The sequence below is a fragment of the Alexandromys fortis genome, unplaced genomic scaffold (genome assembly GCF_014885135.2).
Source record: "Alexandromys fortis isolate MF-2015 unplaced genomic scaffold, M_Fortis_MF-2015_v1.1 scaffold_26, whole genome shotgun sequence".
Classification (NCBI taxonomy): Eukaryota; Metazoa; Chordata; class Mammalia; order Rodentia; family Cricetidae; genus Alexandromys; species Alexandromys fortis.
The window spans coordinates 4194008-4214471 of record NW_026067894.1 but is presented as its reverse complement, the minus strand read 5'-3'; the positions used below and the strand labels follow the sequence as shown (position 1 = coordinate 4214471).

General features: G+C 56.5%; 1 protein-coding gene across 18 annotated transcripts in view; it reads left to right on the top strand.

Moving 5' to 3' along the window:
* The window catches only part of Rap1gap (RAP1 GTPase activating protein), a 61654-nt gene extending 42520 nt beyond the window's left edge, over window positions 1-19134 (top strand). For 4 of the 18 annotated variants that reach the window (XM_050154977.1, XM_050154960.1, XM_050154940.1 and 1 more), the window contains 22 exons: window positions 633-680; window positions 1385-1423; window positions 1787-1972; window positions 5475-5578; window positions 5812-5890; window positions 6172-6225; window positions 7213-7296; window positions 7491-7591; window positions 7723-7852; window positions 8775-8930; window positions 9242-9313; window positions 9868-9954; window positions 10256-10393; window positions 12110-12241; window positions 14059-14136; window positions 14978-15087; window positions 15894-16007; window positions 17128-17251; window positions 17960-18009; window positions 18252-18386; window positions 18561-18601; window positions 18902-19134. In XM_050154977.1, the coding sequence (XP_050010934.1) occupies window positions 633-680; window positions 1385-1423; window positions 1787-1972; window positions 5475-5578; window positions 5812-5890; window positions 6172-6225; window positions 7213-7296; window positions 7491-7591; window positions 7723-7852; window positions 8775-8930; window positions 9242-9313; window positions 9868-9954; window positions 10256-10393; window positions 12110-12241; window positions 14059-14136; window positions 14978-15087; window positions 15894-16007; window positions 17128-17251; window positions 17960-18009; window positions 18252-18386; window positions 18561-18597 (2058 nt within the window). In that variant the 3' untranslated portion in view covers window positions 18598-18601; window positions 18902-19134. Of the gene's footprint in view, window positions 1-632; window positions 681-1384; window positions 1424-1786; window positions 1973-5474; window positions 5579-5811; window positions 5891-6171; window positions 6226-7212; window positions 7297-7490; window positions 7592-7722; window positions 7853-8774; window positions 8931-9241; window positions 9314-9867; window positions 9955-10255; window positions 10394-12109; window positions 12242-14058; window positions 14137-14977; window positions 15088-15893; window positions 16008-17127; window positions 17252-17906; window positions 18010-18251; window positions 18387-18560; window positions 18602-18901 lie in introns of all 18 variants that reach the window. The other 14 variants (XM_050154987.1, XM_050154916.1, XM_050154967.1 and 11 more) reach the window with 9 other exon arrangements.
* The last annotated feature ends 1330 nt before the right edge of the window (window positions 19135-20464 follow it).

The following is a 20464-nucleotide window of genomic DNA, read 5'->3' as shown; positions in this document are numbered from 1 at the left end:
CATGCAGGATGGAGGAGGAGATAGACGCATAGATGCAAGTGGGGGAGGCATTAGTGAGCCAGACAGCCTGGGGTGCAGTCCTGCCCCTTGTTTCACCTCTGTTCACCCTCCACTTCCAAACTCTGCTCTGTCTGTGGCATGGGTGAGTGTCTGAATGGGAGCAAAGGGTAATGGGGTAGAGTGGGGGTGGCTTGAAGAAAGCTCTGGAGCCTCCTTCATGTCAACTCTCTGACTCGGCTCCTATCCCTGCAGTTTCTTTGCCTCTTCGACTTCCCTCTCTTCCATCTCCTTCCCCTCCTTGTATCTCTTGATGCACTAGCCCCGCCCTACAAACACACCCACACACACCCACACACCCACACACACACACACACACACACACCACATGCCTGAGTATGCTTCCCTGCCCCCACTCCCAGCAGCACGTGTTTTCCTGCACAGAGCCCCCAGCTCCTCTCTGCTGCTGTACCTCCCTGATCTCATCACCACGGGGATGCCTGAGGAACGAGCTGGTCAACACCCCATTCCGCAAGTGCCCTTACATACATGGGCATCTGCCTTAGGACTTCAGCCCAGGAAGGGCTCCCGGTGGCAGGCACGGCAGAAGGGTAACGACATACCTTCTCTTACAGGGCAGCAGGATGGATGAACAGCGATGCTCCTTCCCACCACCTCTCAAGGTAAGTGGGCCAGGCTGGACTCTGGGCAGTCACTCTCCTGGGCTGAGGAGGGTCCAGAAAGAGGGCCCCAGTTGCCACTGTGTGCCAGTATTGCTAAGCAGGGCACCTGGCCCTGGGAATTCAGCAGCTGGTAGGGCCTTTGCCCTGACCTTGGAAAGCTCTCAAGCCAGCTCTTGCTGCCCTTCTGCCTCACTGCAGATGCCTGCCCCTCCAGGCTACCTCATACCAATGCTTGAGCCGAGTTGCTGCAAAGGTGGCTGCCATCACATGGCTGTGTTTCCTTATTGGCCTGGGAGCCCCTGCTTCATTCAGCACGGGTCCTCTGATTCGAGACTCCCCTAGAGGATATGCCTGGACCCAGGGGAAGGTTTCCAGGCTGCAGGCATGTGCTGTGCTTTAAGCCTGCCACTTCATTCAGGGCTGGGGTCTCAGAGCGGTCCTTAGACTGGTACCACCAGGAGCTTGGTAGGAATGTGGGTTCTGAGGTCCTACTTGGAGTACTGCCTCTGTCTGTCCTGGCTTTCCTCAGGGGAGGCAGGGACCCTCTTTGTCCCTGGCAGAAAGCTTCTAAAGACATCAGACTCAGGGAGCCTTTGAACAAGCACATGTGTGCATGCGTACGTGTCTCTGTGTGTGTGCATGTGTGTGTGTGTAAAGGGTAAAGCCTCACCTCAGCTGGTCCGTGGTTTGTTTATATTTTGCAGACGGAGGAGGACTACATTCCCTACCCAAGTGTCCATGAGGTACCAGCCTCAGTCCCGCACCCTCCCTTACCATGACCCTGGGAGGCCCTCATGCAGGGCTGTCTTATGGAAACTCACTTTCCAGTCCTGAGAGTTCTGGGGTTGTTTGAATCTGAGGCCTCTCGCCCATGTTTCATCCTATGGCCCTGGGCCACCCTCTCTCTTTCCCCTCTACCCCACCCTTTGCGTAGTGCTGAGAGGTAAGGAACCAAGCAGGTTCCCCAAAGGGGTAGACAAGAGCCTTGGGTCTCCTATCCCTGGACTGTCCCATAGTGCCTGCTAGTCCTGGATCTGGGTTGAGAGGTTGCCCTGGGGCTTTAGTGGGTGCTGTGTGGAGTATCTCTCAGCTGAGTCTCTCTCTAGGTTCTGGGGCGAGAAGGGCCCTTCCCCCTCATCCTCCTGCCCCAGTTTGGGGGCTACTGGATTGAAGGCACCAATCATGAAATCACCAGCACCCCTGAGACAGAGCCTCTGCAGTCTCCCACCACCAAGGTCAAACTGGAGTGCAACCCGACAGCGCGCATCTACCGGAAGCACTTTCTGGGCAAGGTGAGTGACTGACTGGAGTGGGAGGCTGGGCCCCACGGGGGTGGTGTTAGGCTGAAGCTAGGTCAGAATTCTGAGTCTCATGAAGCTAGGTCAGTATCCCAGAATTCTGAGTGTCAGATTCATTCATTCACTAGACAGATGTTGCAAAAGGCAATCTAGCATGGTTGTCAAGGAAAGAGACCCCATCATGGTTTGTGCCTTAGCTAGGTTATCTACTGGGAGCCTCAGTTTCCCCATCTGTAGAAATGGCAATTATGACATCCATCTCACATGGTTGCTGGGAAGCCTTAATGAGGAGATGCTAGTGAGGGGTTTTTGAACGGCCTCTCCAACCACGTAAGTGCTTTCCAGCTTGAACAGATCATGAGCACCCACTGCATACCTGGTCTTGCACTGAGCTCTAGGTATGGAAAACAAAATCAATCCAGACCTGGCCCTCAGCAGCCAGGGGAGGGGCTGGGAAGATAGGAGTTCCATAGTCTGACTTGGACGGTTGTCACCACAGCCTCGGAGCAGGGACTCTGCCCGGTAACTGCTCCGTAGACGGACACCCACGGTGGCACTCTGCGGCGTGTGTACTGAGCAAGGCAGTCACGCTCCAGAGTTACCAGGTGTGAGCTGAGGATGGCGAGGCCTGAAATCGCAACACTTGGGAATCTGAGGCAGGAGGATCACCAGAAGTTCAAGGCTTACCTAGGCCACAAAGCGAGCGATCTTGTCCAACAGAAACAAAATGAAAAAAGTTATTGGGTGGGAGTTGAGGACCCGTGCTGGGACCACATTACACCGGATGCTGTTGGTGTGCCGTGAAAATAGACCCGTGCTGTGGCCTCTGGGGTGCATATGGTGGATCCTTCTTCTGTTGGTTTGGCCGCATTATCTTGGGCGTTTTATTTAACCTTCTTCAACTGCTTCCTTATCTGTAAAAATGGGGCTAAGACAGGAGCCTGCAAGGCACATAACATGTGGTTGATGGTAGCAGCTGCCACACCTACCTGCTCCCTCTGCTCTTGTGGAAGAGGAAGCCAAACTCAGTGAGGTGACTTGGTCAAGATCAGTTATTGAGCCTAGAACTGAACCAGCTCTCACAGACATTCACTAGGTTGGGCCGTGGTGGCGCACGCCTTTAATCCCAGCACTCAGGAGGCAGAGGCAGGCGGATCTCTTTGAGTTCGAGGCCAGCCTGGTCTATAAGAGCTAGTTCCAGGACAGGCTTCAAAGCTATACAGGGAAACCCTATCTCGGAAGAAAAGAAAAAAAAGATGTTCAGGAAGATGGGACTCCCAGCCAAGCCGTGTGTGTGTGTGTGTGTGTGTGTGTGTGTGTGTGTGTGTGCGCGCGCGCGCGCATGTACGTGCACTTAATGGAAGAAGGAGCACATTTGCATAATTGAGAAGCCATGTGGCCTCAGTATGGACCCAGGGCACTAGGCTGCTTCTAGGAAATCACTGGTGCTGTCTGGCTGGGGGTGGGTGGGGCAATTCACTGCGGTGACTAACCCAGCAGGCTGAAGCTCCAGCCTTTGCCTGGGGATGGAGCCAGAGAATAGCACTCGATTCTACCTCCTGGCCAAGCCTGGGGTGGAGGGAGGGGGACCTTCATTCCAGTGCCCACTGTCCAGTGCGCTCAGCTGTGTCTAGGAGTCAGGGACTGTGAGCCTGGCATAGTTGGCACTCTAAGGTTTACCAGAGGTGTCACAGTGCTGGGTGGAGCAGGGGTTTTTGGTATGGCAGGTATAGAGAACAAGAGGGGGCTGTGGTTACCAGGGTGACCAGGGTCAGGTCAGTAGGACAGAGTGAGGAGTTGGGGTGGCTAGGGAAGAGGCAGTGCCCAGCATAGGGACCACATGTTGGTGGTAAGAGGCAGTGAGGGTGGCCTTAGGGACCAATCTCTTGAGACCATGATCCCACCTCCCACTGTGTCTCTAGAGTTCCTCCAGCCTAGTGGGGAACTCCCAGCCCCTGGACTTCCTGGCCAAGTGCCTGCCAATCCTCTATGGACCGATCATCTATGTCAGACATCTTGGGGTTTTCTCCACCCTGTGCCTAGGTTGGGGTCCAGGGGGATCTGTGGGTCTGGGTCCATTCAACAGACCTCGTAAAGGGGCACTGCAAATTTGAGGGCACACCCCCCAGCCCTGCCTCTTTCTCCACCCTGCCTCCAAACGCAACGTTCATGTTTAAACAAGATTCACTTCCAGGGTGATTGATTCTCAGGGCGGGTGTGGCTGAGCAGTTCCACTCCCAGGCCCGAGCCAGCAGGGGGAGCCCAGGGCCAGACTGGGGCTGCGACCCCTCACTTCTGGGTTTAGGGATTTCCCTCCCAAAAGGTTCCCCCAAAAGGCCTGGGTTCCCATAAAGAGGGTGCCATTCCTGTCATAGGCATCCCTCGTACCCTCTTTTCTGGTAAGGATGTCAGGAACCTGCCTGGTCAGTTAGGATGCGTCATTTCCTGTTTCTCACGGGCCTTGACTTCAGGGGCCACTGAGCCACAGGTTGGGCAATCAACTATTTGACTTCTTTTCCTTTCAGTGCCCTACACTTGGTAGTTGGCCTCTGTCCCTCCCTCCCTTCCCACTCCCTTCATTCTGTGGAGGTCAGAAGACGGCACTGGATCCCCCGACCCTAGAGTTACAGAGTTACAAGCAGCTGTGAGCCATTTGACACGGGTTCTGGGAACAGAGCTTGTCGGGTCCTCAGAAGAACAGTACATGTTCTCAACTAGTGGGCCATTCGGCCCATCCTACCATTCTCTTTTTCTTGAGACAGCCTCACTGTGTAGCTCAGCTGGCCTTGAACTCGGGATCACCTGCCTCAGCCTCCCTAGGCTGGAATGCCAGGTGTTTACCATCATGGGCATCTAGTTGACTTTTCCTTCCTTCCTTCCTTCCTTCCTTTCTTCCTTCCTTCCTTCCTTCCTTCCTTCCTTCCTTCCTTCCTCTTCCTTCTTTTCTTCCTCTTCCTTCTTTCCTTCCTCTTCCTTCTTCCTTCCTTCCTTCTCTCTCTCTCTTTTGGTTTTTCGAGACAGGACTTCTCTGTATAACCTTGTCTGTCCTGGAACTCCCTCTGTAGACCAAACTGGCCTCAAACTCAAGAGATCCGCCTGCCTCTGCCTCCCCAGTGCTAGGATTAGCACCACCACCTGTCTAGTTGGCTTTTCTTGTAGAGTGATTGCTGGGTACTTAGGGACATACATACATATACATACAGACACACAGATGTACATGTGGGTGGCTCGACTTGGATAAGGAGCCAGAGATAAAGTCCCAGCAGGCATTCTTGAGCACAGTGCCAGGCTCTGTACCTCACTTCCGGGCCCCATCCAGGTAAGTGGCCTCCCTCCCAGCTAATAGAGCAGGAGAGTGATGGACGTGCTCCTCAGGCTGCCCGACTGGTACGGAGTCTGCTGTTGCCCGTGGTATCTGCTGCTTGGGACCAAGTTGACTGTTTGATTCCCAGAAGCCAAGACCTCCTCTCCCTCACTTCCCCTGCCCCTCCTGCAGGAGCACTTCAATTATTATTCTCTGGACACTGCTCTTGGCCACCTGGTCTTCTCTCTCAAGTACGATGTCATCGGGGATCAAGAGCACCTGCGGCTACTGCTTAGGTAAGGGCAGTGGAAGGGGGAACCCCAAGACAGTAGGGAGGGCCAAGGTCTAGAATTCGAGCACAGCTCCCTGTACCTGCCTTCCTGATGGAGGCCCAGAGAGGAGCAAGAATTTGCCTGAGGCCACACAGCAAGGTAGTGCCTTAGCCAGGCTTGGTGCCCTGCCGTCACCTCTGGTCCCCTGAGGTCTTCCCGCTGTTGAGTCTCTCACCAACGTAGCTCTCTCCTCCCAGGACCAAGTGTCGGACCTACCATGACGTCATCCCCATCTCCTGCCTCACTGAGTTCCCCAATGTGGTCCAGATGGCAAAGGTGAAACCATGAACCTCCTGGGTCCCTGGGCCTGATGGCAGCTGCTTCTAAGGGCAGCTTCTTCTTCCCTGATCTCACCCAGTGTGGCCCTAGTTCTCTGAGCCCCAGTCTGAGCAGCAGTGCGGGCCCCCAGTCTTTCACTCTTCTCTGTTGCTTCCAGCCCAGCCCAGCCCCTCCCTACCACTGCTGTCTTCCCTAGACTTGCCTACCAAGATGCAGAGAGTCTCTCCCTTTCTTTCTCCTTGACCCCAGCTCACACCCCTCCCTGTGGTCTTTTGCAGTTGGTATGTGAAGATGTCAACGTGGATCGATTTTACCCTGTACTCTACCCCAAGGTATCTGCCCTGGTTTGTCCACCCAGGGTGTGTGACAGCGGGAGGGGGAGGAGTGAGCACCTGTTGATACCTTTTGTGGCTAGGCCCTCTTTGTTTGCCCTGATGACCATACATGGCCCACAGTGTGCGGTAGGAAGCACAGAAGGGTTCTGTGTTTACCTAAGGACGCACTGCAGATAAGGAGGGCCTACCTGCAGCCTTGCTCCTGCACGGAATATCTCACGTTGTCTGGAGAGCTTCCTAGGATAGTCTGTGCTCTAGACTTCTTTTCCATGGTCCTTGCCTTCTAGAGGATATAGGGAGACCGAATAACACTGATAGCCCTGTAAGTGCTTCCCCACAACAGATGTACTTGGAGCCCCCACCCCGCTGCTCCCATGGCTGTGACGATGCTGGAATAAGTGCAGTGGCTTCTGTCATCTGGAAGACATGGCCTTGAAATATCCTGGGGTGGGGTGGGTGTCCTAGCTGAATATTTTAAATCAGGCTGTGATCCTGATAGGTGAGGGAAGGGATATCAGAAATCAAACCCCACATCTTGGTTTCAGTGGGGAAAACAGGTTCAGAGTGAGGAAGGACACTTGCTTGGGGCCCCAAGGCAAGATGGCTGAACTGTTAAGGAGCATGAGGAAGTTTGCTGAGGTGTCAGGGAGTGAGCTGAGCATTGCAGAGTGGTTTGGGGTGGCCTTGGCTATAATAGGCAGGGCTCATGGTAGAATTTGGAAATCCAACAGAATCAGAGCCAGGTCCCAGCCCTGCACAGGGCTGTAGGATGCTGATCAGAGGCAAAAGACTGAAGCTCTCTGAAAGCAAGCAGCAGAGGACCAGTGGAGTCTCCCTATGACCTTGTTTTGAGGATGGTTTGTGTGTGTGTGTGCGTGCGTGTGTGTGTGTGTGTGTGTGTGTGTGTGTGTGTGTGTGTGTGTGTGGTGGAGGCAGAGAGAGCACAGCGACGCTTCCAGCACACACTACTTGGCACTCCCCCAGGCCTCCAGACTCATCGTCACCTTTGATGAACATGTTATCAGCAATAACTTCAAGTTCGGAGTCATTTATCAGAAGCTGGGGCAGGTGTGTTTTCCCACCCTTCCCCTGGCCCAGCCTGTGGCTCACCCCCCCTCAGCCTCAACTGTCACCTGCCAGAACACTCACTGTTTCCCAGGAGCTTGGGGACTGTCCATGCCCACTTTGGGAGGATATGGGACTAAGGGAGGGTCACTCAGAAGCTGCAGCTTTGCGACTTTGCCCCTCTCTGTGGCCCCCAGACTTCTGAAGAGGAACTCTTCAGCACCAATGAGGAAAGCCCCGCCTTCGTGGAGTTCCTTGAGTTTCTGGGCCAGAAAGTCAAATTGCAGGACTTCAAGGGGTGAGTCCCAGGGTCAGATGACTAGAGCAGATAGGACCATGTTCCTGAGCAGGGAGGGAGCCCCGTCCTGGCCCCAGGGAGGCCTGACTGGAGCTGGAGACTGAGCCATGGCCTTGGGGGCCTGGGGACAGGTTCCGAGGAGGCCTGGACGTGACTCACGGGCAGACCGGGACCGAGTCCGTGTACTGCAACTTCCGCAACAAGGAGATCATGTTTCACGTGTCCACCAAGCTGCCCTACACAGAAGGGGACGCCCAGCAGGTAGCCTGGGCACCCATCTACCTGTTTCCTACAGTCACCTGTGACCCCATCCACTTGTCTGTTCCTCGTCCATCGTGGCAGCCTCAGCACTGGCCCTGTCATACAGATGCGGAAATGACTTGTTTCCCCCCCTCAGGGTGGGCTGTAGGTGGAGGGGAGGTAGGAGAGCCCTGGCTTCTGCCTCTGTGGGGCGATGATAGTAATGACATCTACAAGGTAGATGAGTTAAAGGGAGCGGGAACGTGACTAGAGCAGATTTACACAGCGGGAACAAGAGGCTTGGTGGGGTCACGTGGGGGTCCTGAGACTTAGAGCCAGGAGTTAGGAACCTTTTTTAAGATACAATGACAGGCTGCCAAGTTGCTAACAAAAGGAAGTGGGGAGTCCCACGAAGAACAGGGAGTTCAGGCATGTTCTTAGCCCTAAGCTCAAAATTCAGTTTACCTTGTTTTGAGCGTTCCCATCAGGGCATCTGCTTGACTGCGGTCCCCCAGCCCAGGGTGCTAAAAGGGTTATAAATGATGGAGCTGTGTTATTCTTACTGGCTTCTTCTTTTGGTTTTTCCCTTTTAGCAACACTAGTTTCATTTTCCAGTGATGGAGTATGTGTTGCGGGTGTTGGGATAGGATTGAGATAGGGGAGGGGCTGAGAGATGGGACCCGGGTTTGAGACCTGGGTTCAAGTCCCCGAGGGCATCGGGAGGCCTTGGAATCAATCTTCTCTCTGCTTCCATTTTCTCATCTGTCAGAGGTATCCAAGGAAACGGGAATAATCTTAAGACAAGTCTGGGGGTGGGCAGGAGCACACATGCCTAGGTGCGCTCTCTGATTGCCCCGTCTCCCCTCCAACCCCACACCCTCTGGGTACCCCCGTCCCACACCCTGCATGGCCAGGCCATGAACGCCTGTGGCCCTGTGCTCAGTTGCAGCGGAAGCGGCATATTGGAAACGACATCGTCGCGGTGGTCTTCCAGGATGAGAACACGCCCTTTGTGCCGGACATGATTGCGTCCAACTTTCTGCACGCCTACGTGGTGGTGCAGGCAGAGAGGGGCGGCCCCGATGGCCCCCTCTACAAGGTAGGTGAAATTGGGGCTTCCCAGGGCTTGTGGGCTGTGAGGAAGGAAGGCCCCTCTTTAGAGGGGCCACTTACCTCCCATTCTGTCTGTTCTTGCCCCCTCCCGAGCTTCCGCTTCCTCACGCAGTTCCCTGACCAGCCCCACCCTGCAGACTCAGGGCAGTGGCTGGAGGAGCTGGAATTCTGGATTAGAAGGTTCCCTCTCTGGGCAGCCCCAGAGCCTCCTGAACCCCATGGACCGATTTAGGGGTCCTAGATGTTGTGAGTAGGGTGGGCCCTGGACCCCACAGAAACAGCTTCCTCTCCTTCCAGGTCTCTGTCACCGCGAGAGACGATGTGCCCTTCTTTGGGCCCCCCCTCCCGGACCCTGCTGTGTTCAGGAAGGTGAGAGGCAGCCCTGCTTCCCTGGCCCAGAGCAGGACTGAAGTGGGAGAACCCGAAGGCCAACTCTGTACTGGGGATCTAGGTTCCCCTTCACCCTTCAGCTGAGCTGCCTCTCTTTGTCTTGATAAATGCTGTGACTTATTCTGCAAGGTCACAGAGTACACTGCAGGGCTGTTTGGCATTTTCACTAGCTGACTGTGGCCTTTCATCTCTTCTCTCTTGGTCGGTCTGTCCTTTCTCTGGGGGAGGGTGTACACATGTCCCTGTCAACCCCTCACTTGCTACACATGGCAAACCTTGGTTTGATCCTTCCCTCCCCCTGCATGTTCTGCTGGGCCCTCCCAAGTTGGGGGGGTCCATCAGAGATACAGAATCCCCTGTAGTGCCCAGCTAGAGAGCTGAGTCCAAGGAGAAGCCCTCTGGGAGTGGATAGGGTGACCTCAGGCCCTAGTAGGGCACGGCTCGGGAGCTCCAGTCGGACTCACCAAGCTCAGCTCCTCTCCCTAGTGTTCTTCTGACCCTCCTTTTGTCTCCTCCACTCTGGGGACTCCCAGGGGCCTGAGTTCCAGGAATTTCTGCTGACGAAGTTGATCAACGCTGAGTATGCTTGCTATAAAGCAGAGAAGTTTGCCAAACTGGAGGTAATGTGGACTGGAGGGATGGATGCTCCCCGCCCTGGAGGGAGAAGGCATGCTCAGACCTTGACTTTGGGGGGCTGACTGGGGCGGACAGAGATACGGGTGAAGTGAGAGGCAGCAGAGGCCAGTGTCCAGCATGGGCTGGAGGGGGAAGATGCCACGCAGGAGGAGGGAGCTAGAGAATTGGGGAAGCCAGCACAAGTACCTAAGGACCTCAGCATGCCTCGCACAGGGTAGGTGAAGCTAGGATTGTAATTGCCAGGTCGGGGGTTGATCTCTGGGGTCTCTCATGGCCGACCCACAGGAGCGGACGCGTGTTGCCCTTCTGGAGACACTCTATGAGGAACTCCACATCCACAGCCAGTCCATGATGGGCCTGGGTGGCGACGATGATAAGATGGAGAACGGAAGCGGTGGCGGCGGCTTCTTCGAGTCTTTCAAGGTGAAGGCCCTGGTTTCCACCCTGGCAGGATGGAGCTCTAGCGGGCTGGGGCTGATGGAGAAGGAACGGGACATGACAGCTCGAGGCAGCCGGGTGTGGATGGGCCTGGAGAGGGGCTGTGGCCCTAGTCCTAGAATTGGGGTCTGAGGGGCGGGATTCTGTGAGGGAGATGTGGCTGGAGGTGGGTTAGGGCAGGTCTTGTTCTGAGTCCTGGGGATGGAGCTAAGGCGGGGTCTGGCTGAGGACTTGTATCTCTGCTTAGAAGTGTGGCTAGTATTAGGACGTAGCTTGGTGGACCTACACTTTCAGGTGCATTGAGGTCTAGAGATGTGCTCTGTGCTTTGGGCAGTCTGAGTCAGGAGGAAGAGTATAAAGTGGGGCTCTGGTTTGGGGTGCAGTTAACGGCTGGAGGGACTCAGGGGAGGGTCTACCTGGGAGCCCCATCAAAGGCTGGAGTCTTCCAGACAGCAGCAAGGAGCCACTAGTGTCACAGACTGTGACTGCCAAGTCTGAGGGCAAAAAAGAGGAGAGGGGGTCTGTCATGTCTCTAAGAAATGGGCTCAGGAGGCATATGTGGACTGGGTGACATTGCAGAGGGAGCTCGCTGTGTGACCTCCCCTGGTACTATGTGATTTAGCTGAGAGTATGGAGTTCCTGTTTTTCCAGCTCAGTCCTGCCACTTACCAGCTCGGGCATTGCTCCAAACCCCAGTTTATCTGTTGAGTAGGGAAATGGGGGTCGTGACAGCCCGTCATGCACAAACTTTTTTAATTATATGTAAAACAGTTAGGTTAGCATAATGCGGGTATAAATGCCTGCTCCATCTACCAGAGCACGGACAAACTAGAGCGAGGCAGTGGAGGGGGACTTCTGCCCCCACTTTTGGATGGGGTCTGAACTCATCAGCTGCTGGGCGCTGGGCAGTGATTGCTCCTCCTAGTCCACTGGTGGGAGGTGGCCTCACCCCAGCTCAGCTACAGTGGGAACTGTGGGTTCATATAGGGAGATTAGTCCAGTGGCCCACAAAGGATACCAACAAATTGATCTAGAGAGCCCTGGCCCTACCACCAGAGCCAGGGACCCATGGATTGAACACAGGTCTGGTGTTTCCTCTGAGCAGGATCTAGAAGTTTCTCATCTTGCTAGTTCTAAGTAGGGGCCCTGGATTAGGTCAAAGCATGCCTCCAAGGCAATTGAGTCTGCAGGGAAGGGCACAGGATTTGGCCCTATGGGCCCCAGGCTCCCCTCTGCCTAGGTTTTCTACTGGGTAATGTGCGCATTAGACAGTCCCACTGTCTTGTGGAAGGCTTGGATGGCAGAGTTTGTATACACTGTCTGGCTCCTGAGGAAGCATTTGGTCTAGCATGGTCTGGAAATGGACAGAAAGAGGGGGAAAGAACTCTAAGAGGGTCCCACAGGGCTCCTGAGGAGCAGTCAGTCATGTACATACTCAGTATTGCCTGTCTTCCTCATGACACCCACGAGACAACATGCCGGTGAGGCATCCGAAGCCCAGCTACTTCTAAGCACTCTGTATCCCTGCCTCTTGTGTGGCACACAGGGAAACTGCTATGTCACAAAGCGGTGGGGCTTCCGAGGTTCACCCTGAGTGCCACTGGTGGGGAGGGACCGGATGCGTGTATCCCTGAGGTTCCCCAAAGGTTAGAGGCTCCCAGAAAGCCCATACCTCCTTTACACCCGCCCCTGTTCTCACAGAGGGTCATCCGGAGCCGGAGCCAGTCCATGGATGCCATGGGACTGAGCAACAAGAAGCCCAACACCGTGTCTACGAGCCACAGTGGGAGCTTCACCCCCAACAACCCTGACCTGGCCAAGGCAGCTGGAATAGTGAGTGTCCCCCCATTCCCTCTGCCCTCCTACCTCTTGCTCCCCCCGCCCCGGGCCCTTGGTTTCCCCTGCCTCCTAAGGCCTGGCCTTACCACCTCCCATGGCCCTGTTGATCATGTGTCCGTCATGGACACTGGACTTGGTATAGACACTATTCTCAATGGCCAAGTGCCCCAATCAGGATACTGGGATACTGTTCCCCACCCCCTTGGCCTTCTCCACCTGGCCGTTTGTTTATTTGGGTGTGACTTTCTGCAGCCTCTGTGTCCTGACCCTTACTGAACTCCTGCTGTCTTTTGTGTGCTGGAGACTGGGCTGCTGTGTGGGCATTTACTGTCAAGCCTTAGGTTTCTGGAAGCACCTCTCACCTCTGTATGTCAGGCTGTGGGCATCACTGTGTGTCGGGACCCAGGCTGCTGTGTGGACATGACTTTGTGAGCACCTACTATGTGCCCCCCGGGCTGCTGTGTGAGCACCTACTGTGTGTTGGAAACTGGGCTGCTGTGTGGGCACCTACTCTGTAAGCACCTACTCTGTGCCCCCAACCCTGGGCTTTTGCGTGAGCACCTACTGTGTGTCAGGACTTGGGCTGCAATGTGAACAAGTGATGTGTGCTAAGCCCTGATTATCGGGGGATGCCTGCTGTCTGTTAGGATGTATGTTGCTGTGTGGACGTTTCTGGTGTGGCATTCTGTGTTTGTGGCAGCCAGGGCCTCAATGCCTGTGACTGTCTTTTATGTGTCTGGAACTGGGCTTCTGTGTGGGCGTCTCCTGAATGAACCCCTTCTCTATGATTACTAATTGTCTGCCAGGCTCTGTAGGAGTCTGCCCCCCCACACACTCAGCAAATGTTACAAACCTACGTTATGATTTAGTTGCTTTGCGCCATCTAGTGGCCACATTAGACACTGCCCCCATTGCTCTGCCCTTTGCCTTCCCATACATCTACCCATTAGTGCACTCACACATCCACCTACCCATCCACCCACCCCTGCATCTATCCGTTCATCTGCCCATACAACAACACGTCTACCCATCATACTATTCATCCATGCATCCATCTACCCACGTACACATCCATCCATCTTCCCAGCCATTCATCTGTCTGTTTATCCATCAGTCCATCCATCCTTGTACCTACCCAGCCGCCCACTCTTCTCTTCCTGTCTGCTGCATGCCAGGCTCTGTGCTTCGTGCTGTGTGGCTGTGTCGTGTGGCGGGAGTCTCCCCTCTCCCTACCATCTCTCTTGTGGTCTGGTCTGGCCAGGGGAGCAAAGTGAGGTCTCTGCTGTCCAGTGGTCACCAAGTCCATTGTCATCTAGGAACTGGCCCAACTTCTCCCCAACCCAGGTTCTCAGCCCCTCCCTTCGTGCCTGTGGAGTGGCCTGGCCTCCTGGGGGTGGCTGTGGAGGGGCCCCGGGTTAGGACCAAGCCAGCAGCACCTGCCGTGGCAGTAACCAGACCCATTTCTGTTTTTGTTTTTGCACAACTCTCCCTCTCTTCACTTGGTTTCCTTTTCTTACCCTTCCTGTCTCCTCATCCTTCTCTCCCTTCGCCATCTGCCATTCCTCCTCGTCCCTGTCCGCTTGCACCCCCTCCAACTCTCCCGTCTCACCTCCCTTGCCCCACTGTGTCCCACTGTCCCTCCCAACCCCTTGGTTTCTCTTTGCCCGTGTCGTGTGCTCTTGCGGTACCCACCTGCCACTGCTTCCTTTGTTCCTCTCTCTCTCTCTCTCTCTCTCTCTCTCTCTCTCTCTCTCTCTCCATCCTTCTGTGTTCTCTCTCCCTCCACTGTGTACCTCTCTGCCCCACGCCAGTCATTGCTTATTCCCGGGAAAAGCGCGAGTAGATTCGGACGCCGGGGCAGCGCCTTAGGCATAGGAGCTGTGGAAGAGGTTGTCATCCCACCCAGGGGCCGCGGCTCTGGAGCTGCCTGCACCTGCACGCGCTCTTCTCTGCTCGCTCTCAGGACGGAGGCCATATTGGGGACGTTGCCCCCTTCCCGGGACAGGCCCAAGGGCGTGCAGGGCAGAGTGCCACAGCTCTGGTGATACTGGGACCCGGTCAGAGTCCCCAGGCCCTGGCCTGGCCCCTAGAACCCGGACTGGGTCCTTGCCGGGATCTGGTACTCAAAGACCCTCTGCCCAGCTGCACGTCTCCCAATATTGCCGGTTCTGCATGAAGCACCATCCTTCTCTCCCTGTGTCCCCTCCACACCACGAGCTGCCTGCAGGTCCTGTCCCTCCCTTCATACCCCCACAGGGACCACTTGCTACCTCCCAACGCTTCCGATGCCGGGCTTCCCGCCATAGTGTGTTGTATAGGGGGGGTGTCCTTACTCGGGGGACAGAGCCTGAAATCTGAAGGTGCAGGTGCCCTGGCAGGGGCTGGGGTTACCACTGCTTTCTCACGACTACTTTTAGGCTGCAGCTCCCATGAGGCCCAGGGGCGAGAGTCTGAGGATTTGTCCTTCCTCCTAACCCTAGTGGCCTAACCCTAATCCTGCCCTTCTCGGACTAAGGTCCAGCACAGCCATGCTGTGTGTTCTCCGGAGCAGCACTGGCCCTCTCTGAGCCTGCCCATCTATCAAGCAGCCCTCCCTCCGGAAAGCACATTTTCTCTCCTTTCTTGCTCATCACCTGTTGGCTTTAGGGCGCGGTGGCAGGGCCCCAGGGGGAGGTGGGGCCACTGGGAATGCAAGGCAGGTGGGCACTGAGTCGGAGTCTCTCCCCACAGTCCCTGATTGTCCCTGGGAAGAGCCCCACAAGGAAGAAGTCTGGTCCATTTGGCTCCCGCCGCAGCAGCGCCATTGGCATCGAGAACATCCAGGAGGTGCAGGAGAAGAGGTGGGTGAGTGGGAGCCTGATCCATCAGAGCACTTAGTGCGCCTCCCACCGTGACCTGCAGGGGGCGCCAGCCCGCCACCCACCCTGACCTTCAGGGGTACCAGCGCATCTCCCACCCTGACCTGTAGGGGCGCCAGCCGCTGCCAGCTCTGACCTTAAGGGTACCCAGTCCTGGTGGCCCACCCTGACTTGCAGGGGGCTCCAGCCCACCACCCACCGTGATCTTCATGGGTACCAGCGCACCTCTCACCCTGGCTCTCAGGGGCACTCAGCCTGCTGGCTCACCCTGACCTGCAGGGGCACCCAGCCGACTAGCCCACCCTGACCAGCGCCTTTCAGATCGAGAAACAGTCTGCCCAGTCCATCCAGCCAGTGAGAGGGGCTAGCAGCGTCTGTAAATGCCCTTGGGCAAGGCTGAGCCCAGAAAGCAGAGAAGAGGTCTTCAGCCTGCTTCGGTTGTGTAGCCTTGGACATGCCAAGCATGTGCTTCTCTGAGATGCATCATTGCAGCAAGAAGCGTGCGACAGGAAAGCAGCCAGCAGCCTGGGGCTGTCATGCAGGTCCCTTGTCATGAGCACAAGGCAGTGGCCAGCTGAGTCTCATGCCGCCAGAACTCAGAATCTAAATCCTGGGCTCAAGCCCCGGTGTAGCCAAGTCCTGGCTGGGCATCCTTTAGGGGACTGTGCCATGGAGAGGAAGGGACAGCTACCCCATCTAAGGCCACACCATGCCCATGACCACACCTCACGGCCTGGGCCTCATTCTACCCTACTGAGTCCCCCCCACTGGCCCCGTTTGCCCTGCAGGGAGAGCCCTCCAGCTGGTCAGAAGACCCCAGACAGCGGACATGTCTCACAGGAGCCCAAGTCAGAGAACTCTTCCACTCAGAGCTCCCCGGAGATGCCCACAACTAAGAACAGGTAGGGCTTCAGGTCCACGGGGCTCAGGGGAGGAAGCCTCTCATTTGTTTTCTGGTGTTCCGCTGAGTGCCTCGTGCATGCTGTGCCCACTCTGTATTCCGGAACACAGTGGCAAGCTGTGTGCCCCATGGGGCCACAGAGCTGCTGGCCTGGACAGTATACCTAACAAACCATACCTGCACAGAGAGCAGGGTCGCTAGCAGGGGTGCAGGAAGGAAGGAGGTGTCCTTAATGGGTCTTTAGACAGAGAGCCGAGGGAGGAACTGATGGACCTGGTAGAGATAGGGTTCTGGGGAGGGGGGGCAGCAAGTGCAAAGGCTCTGAGGCATGTCTGATGGATAGAAAGAAAGGCCGCTGGCAGTTGGAGCAAACTGGGGGACTGGACCATTGGGGGTGGGTGGGGACAAGGTCAGAAGGTGGGCAGAGACCTGCTTATTGCTCTGGAGGTTCTGGGAGAGCTTTGAGTTTTATCTGAAGTAGGAGGAAAAACCTATGAAGAGAGCGGTGTTGAGAGAGGCTGGCAAGTGGGCGGGACCAGAAGCAGGGAGGCCTGAGGAGGCTGCTACTCTGTTGGGCTGGTCCCTGCTGGGGTCGAGTGGGGGTGGGGGTCAAGAGCTCATGGTCAAGGTCTCAGCATCATGAGCTGGAGAGTCAGACTGCTGAGCAGGGACAAAATTGGGTTGTGGAATTTTTGCAATAGGGAAGACTTGGGGCAGGAGACACAAAGGCCCTGAGTGTGAGAGTCCCGAGTCCCTGTCCTGCCTTTAGCTGAGTGACCTGAGGCTGAGTGCCACCCTCCTTGTGCTGCCGTGTCTGTGAGATGGGTCCCATAATCACAGACTATCGCAGGGGACCAGTGAGTGTTACTAGACTGAGCCACTAAGCGTCACGGTTATTGAGTATCAAGCCAAAGCCACCAGACTGTCCCTGGGGCAGTGAGGAGCCACCACCAGAGGGCGACAACATGGAGGATAAGGGGCTGGAAGAGCTGTAGTGGCAGCCAGAGGGTGCTTGGCTGGGGGCTCCTGGCTGAGCTTCCCTGGAGAGAGTGGGGGACAAGGGAACGAGGGGCAGCGCCCGCCGCCTGCCGTGGCTGCTGGCTGACGGCACTGTGTGGCAGAGTGGAGACGGCTGCCCAGAGAGCGGAAGCGCTGCAAGGCTTTTCCAGATCCTCATCCAGTGCCAGCAGCTTCGCCAGCGTGGTGGAGGAGACGGAAGGTGTGGACGGCGATGACACAGGCCTGGTGAGACGCCTGGGGGATTAGGGCCCCCACAGCGGTGGGATGGGGCCTCTTGGGCCTCTGGAGGTGCTTAGGGCAGAGGAATAAGCTTGGCTGTGACTGAGGTATTGGTGGGGGGTGGTGTCCCAGCTCAGAGGAGATGCAGACAAATCTTAGCTTTCCATGGCTCCCCAGTGCTGTCCACAGAGACCCCCGAGGGCCCAGCTGCTCCTTCTGCCCTTGTCTCATTCCTTCAGACATTCTGAGTCCCTCCGCAGTCCCTGTCACAGGCCGATCCCACCCTCAGGCCTTCGCACCCACTGCTCTCATCTTCCTCACTTCTCCCCTTGGCCAGGCCGAGTCACACTCTCCCTGTGGCCTGGGCCTCACCTTTGGCACCTTGGCTGTTTTCATCTAACTAACTTCTAGTGGGTACCTGCTATGGCCTGGTCTGTACCCTGGCAGACACAGGCCCTGCCCGCTGACCTTCTAGAGTGGAGTTACAGGGTTCTTCACAGCCTCTTGACCTCTGAGACTTCAAGCTCCCTGAGGTCAGGGACTGGGTCTGTTCTATCCCTGAGACCCGGACCAGGAGAACATACGCAGATGTGTGCTGAATGAACGAGGGATGGGGGTGGGTGGGGGCTGTGGGTGGGGCTGACCTCCCCCCCTTCCCCAGGAGAGCGTGTCATCCTCAGGAACTTCCCATAAGCGGGACTCCTTCCTCTACAGCACATGGCTGGACGACAGTGTGAGCACCACGAGCGGGGGCAGCTCTCCAGGTACCAGGATAGCTGCGTCGGGTGGGAGAGGGCCGGGCACAGAGGGCAGGGACTAGTCCTATACTCCAGAGCATGGGACAGTGGTCCAGGGCAGGTGGACTGGTCTCACAGGACAATAAAGGGTAACTTGGGAGGTGAGTTGAGAGTGAGGATCTCTAAGGGAGGGACTTGGCAGGGTTGGGGAACCCCAGAACCAACCACCCATCCATGCCTGCATCTCCTTGGTGCCTCCTCTTGGCCAGTGAGGTGGCTCCCTCCTGCCCCCTTTCCCAGGCCTCACACGATCACCCCACCCAGACGCCGGCAAGTCGGGGGACCCTGCGTGTCCCGAGATCAAGATCCAACTGGAAACATCTGAGCAGCACACACCCCAGATGGTATGAGGGACCTCTCCTGGGAGAGGGTAGTGCTGGTTGGGGACAGGGACCCAGGGAGCGAGGGGACCCCGACGGCTGGGATACCCCTCTAGGCCAGGAGGACTTGGGCTTATCCAATGACTTCTGGTTCTCTGTGTCTCCTGCCCCCACCTCTGGCTGCATCTGTCCCCACAGGGCTGCTAGCTGCCACCTCATCAGAAGGCGGGACTGAGCAGGTCAGCCAGTACTTACCGGATCCTATGGGGTGAAGGAGGGTGAATCTCGTGCCTTGGTGGCTGGGGACCAGGGCTAGTCTTGGTGCTTCTTGGCCTCAGTTTCCCTATATTTGCAGTGGGGGCTCATAGTGCTGCCACAGCTCTGCCTATTAGTTGTTGGGGAGCTTGATGGAGCCAAAAGGAACTGGGCGATCATGGGCTCTGGGGAAGGCTGGGGATACCCATGGATGGAAGGAGCCCATGCCTGGTCCTCCCAGGCTGCTGTCCTCTTCCTCTGAGTTCATCTCCCATTCCCTGCAGATGAGGCCTCTGAAGCACAAGGAGAAGATGCTGCGCCACATCCAGGCAGCTGGTCCTCTGCCCCACAGCCACCCCAGCCCCTGGCACCCCTGCCTCCAACCCCCCTGGCCCACCCATCTGGGCTGTCTCCGCAGGGCGGAGCCATCCAGAGCTGGGAGTGGATGCTGCCGGCATCACCCCACCCCCACCCCAGACTGGGGCTCTGGGTGTGGGCAGGGACTTTGGCCCTGGACTGCCCCTACCTGGGCCTCTGTCCCCCGGATTCCCTTGTGGAGTCCTCGGGAGCAGAGTAGGAGGAGAGGGAACATGGCGAGCACACACTCCACCGTAGAAGCAGCAGGTGTGCAGAGTGTTCAGAGGGAGCACTGAGCAGGGAGTCCTGTGGGGCTTCTGCTGTGGGACCTTGGGCAAGGCACTCTCCTTCCTGGGGCATCTCTGCTGCAAGTGGACAAGACTATTTTAGAGGTCACTGAAGACCCATTTCATGCACCCGCCCTGAAGGGGGCCATTAGTCCTCCTGGGGACCTCCTATTATACCGACTGCTTCCTGAGGCCCCAGGTGGGCTAAAGGGCTGGGGCTGTTGTTCCTGTCACCTTTCCTGAGCCCCCAGCTTTACCACAGACCTGCCAACGTCCTGTCACTGCCTCCACACGATGGCCAAGTGTCCCCTGTTGGGAAGAGGGTCCTCCCTGGCTCCTCATCCGGCACCCAGCTTAACCCTGCCACCCCACGCTCCTGGGCTTTCTGGGCTGAGGGGTCTCAGCTGGTCTGGAGTCCAGGCTATCCCCTTCCCACCACTGCAGTGGCTGGGGCTGCCAGGCATAGCTGCTGTGAGCCACGTCTGTGTGTGTGTATCCGTTCACTATTAGGAGCCATGCCCCAACACCCACTTTGGAAGCCCTGTGGCTACATGTATGTCAGTAAGTGTTGTACAAAATAAATTCTATTTATCGCTATTGTACTGCGAGTTGAGCCTGGCTTTGTGTAAACCCCGACTAGACACACTCCAGGTAAATGCCCTGAGGACCCAAAGTGGAGGGAATGAGCCTGTCCCCTCCAGTGCTGCTGAGTCTCGGGGTACCTTCAAGGCCAGGAAGCCACAGGGTCTGTGAACACCAGTTGAGGCCTCTTTTTCATGGCCCCACCCCTCCCCCACCTTGTGCCCTTCCCCATGGAGGAAAAGTGGCTTTGCGGTCAGCCCTGGCACCATCTCTCCTTAGCTTGGTGGTAAGGAAGTCATTCTCCTCTTACAGGAGCAGGGCGAGTTTGTGACCTCTTCAGGGGGTATCTGTGAGCATCCAGCGAGCTGGGGTACACAGTCACCAGATATAGAGGCCAGCACACAGTAGGTGATCAACTAACAATTATCTCCTTTCCTTGAACTCATACCCACAAATCCCGAGGGTTTTCCTTATGTGGCCACTAGGGGGAACCAAAGGATTGCCAGCAGGGACAGAGACGAGGTCAACGTTCCAGCCTCAGGCGGTCACAGTGTAGAACCACCAGCCACAGGGTGGAGGAGGAAGAGGTCTCTGGGAGATGGTCCTGTGTAGAGGCTGGAG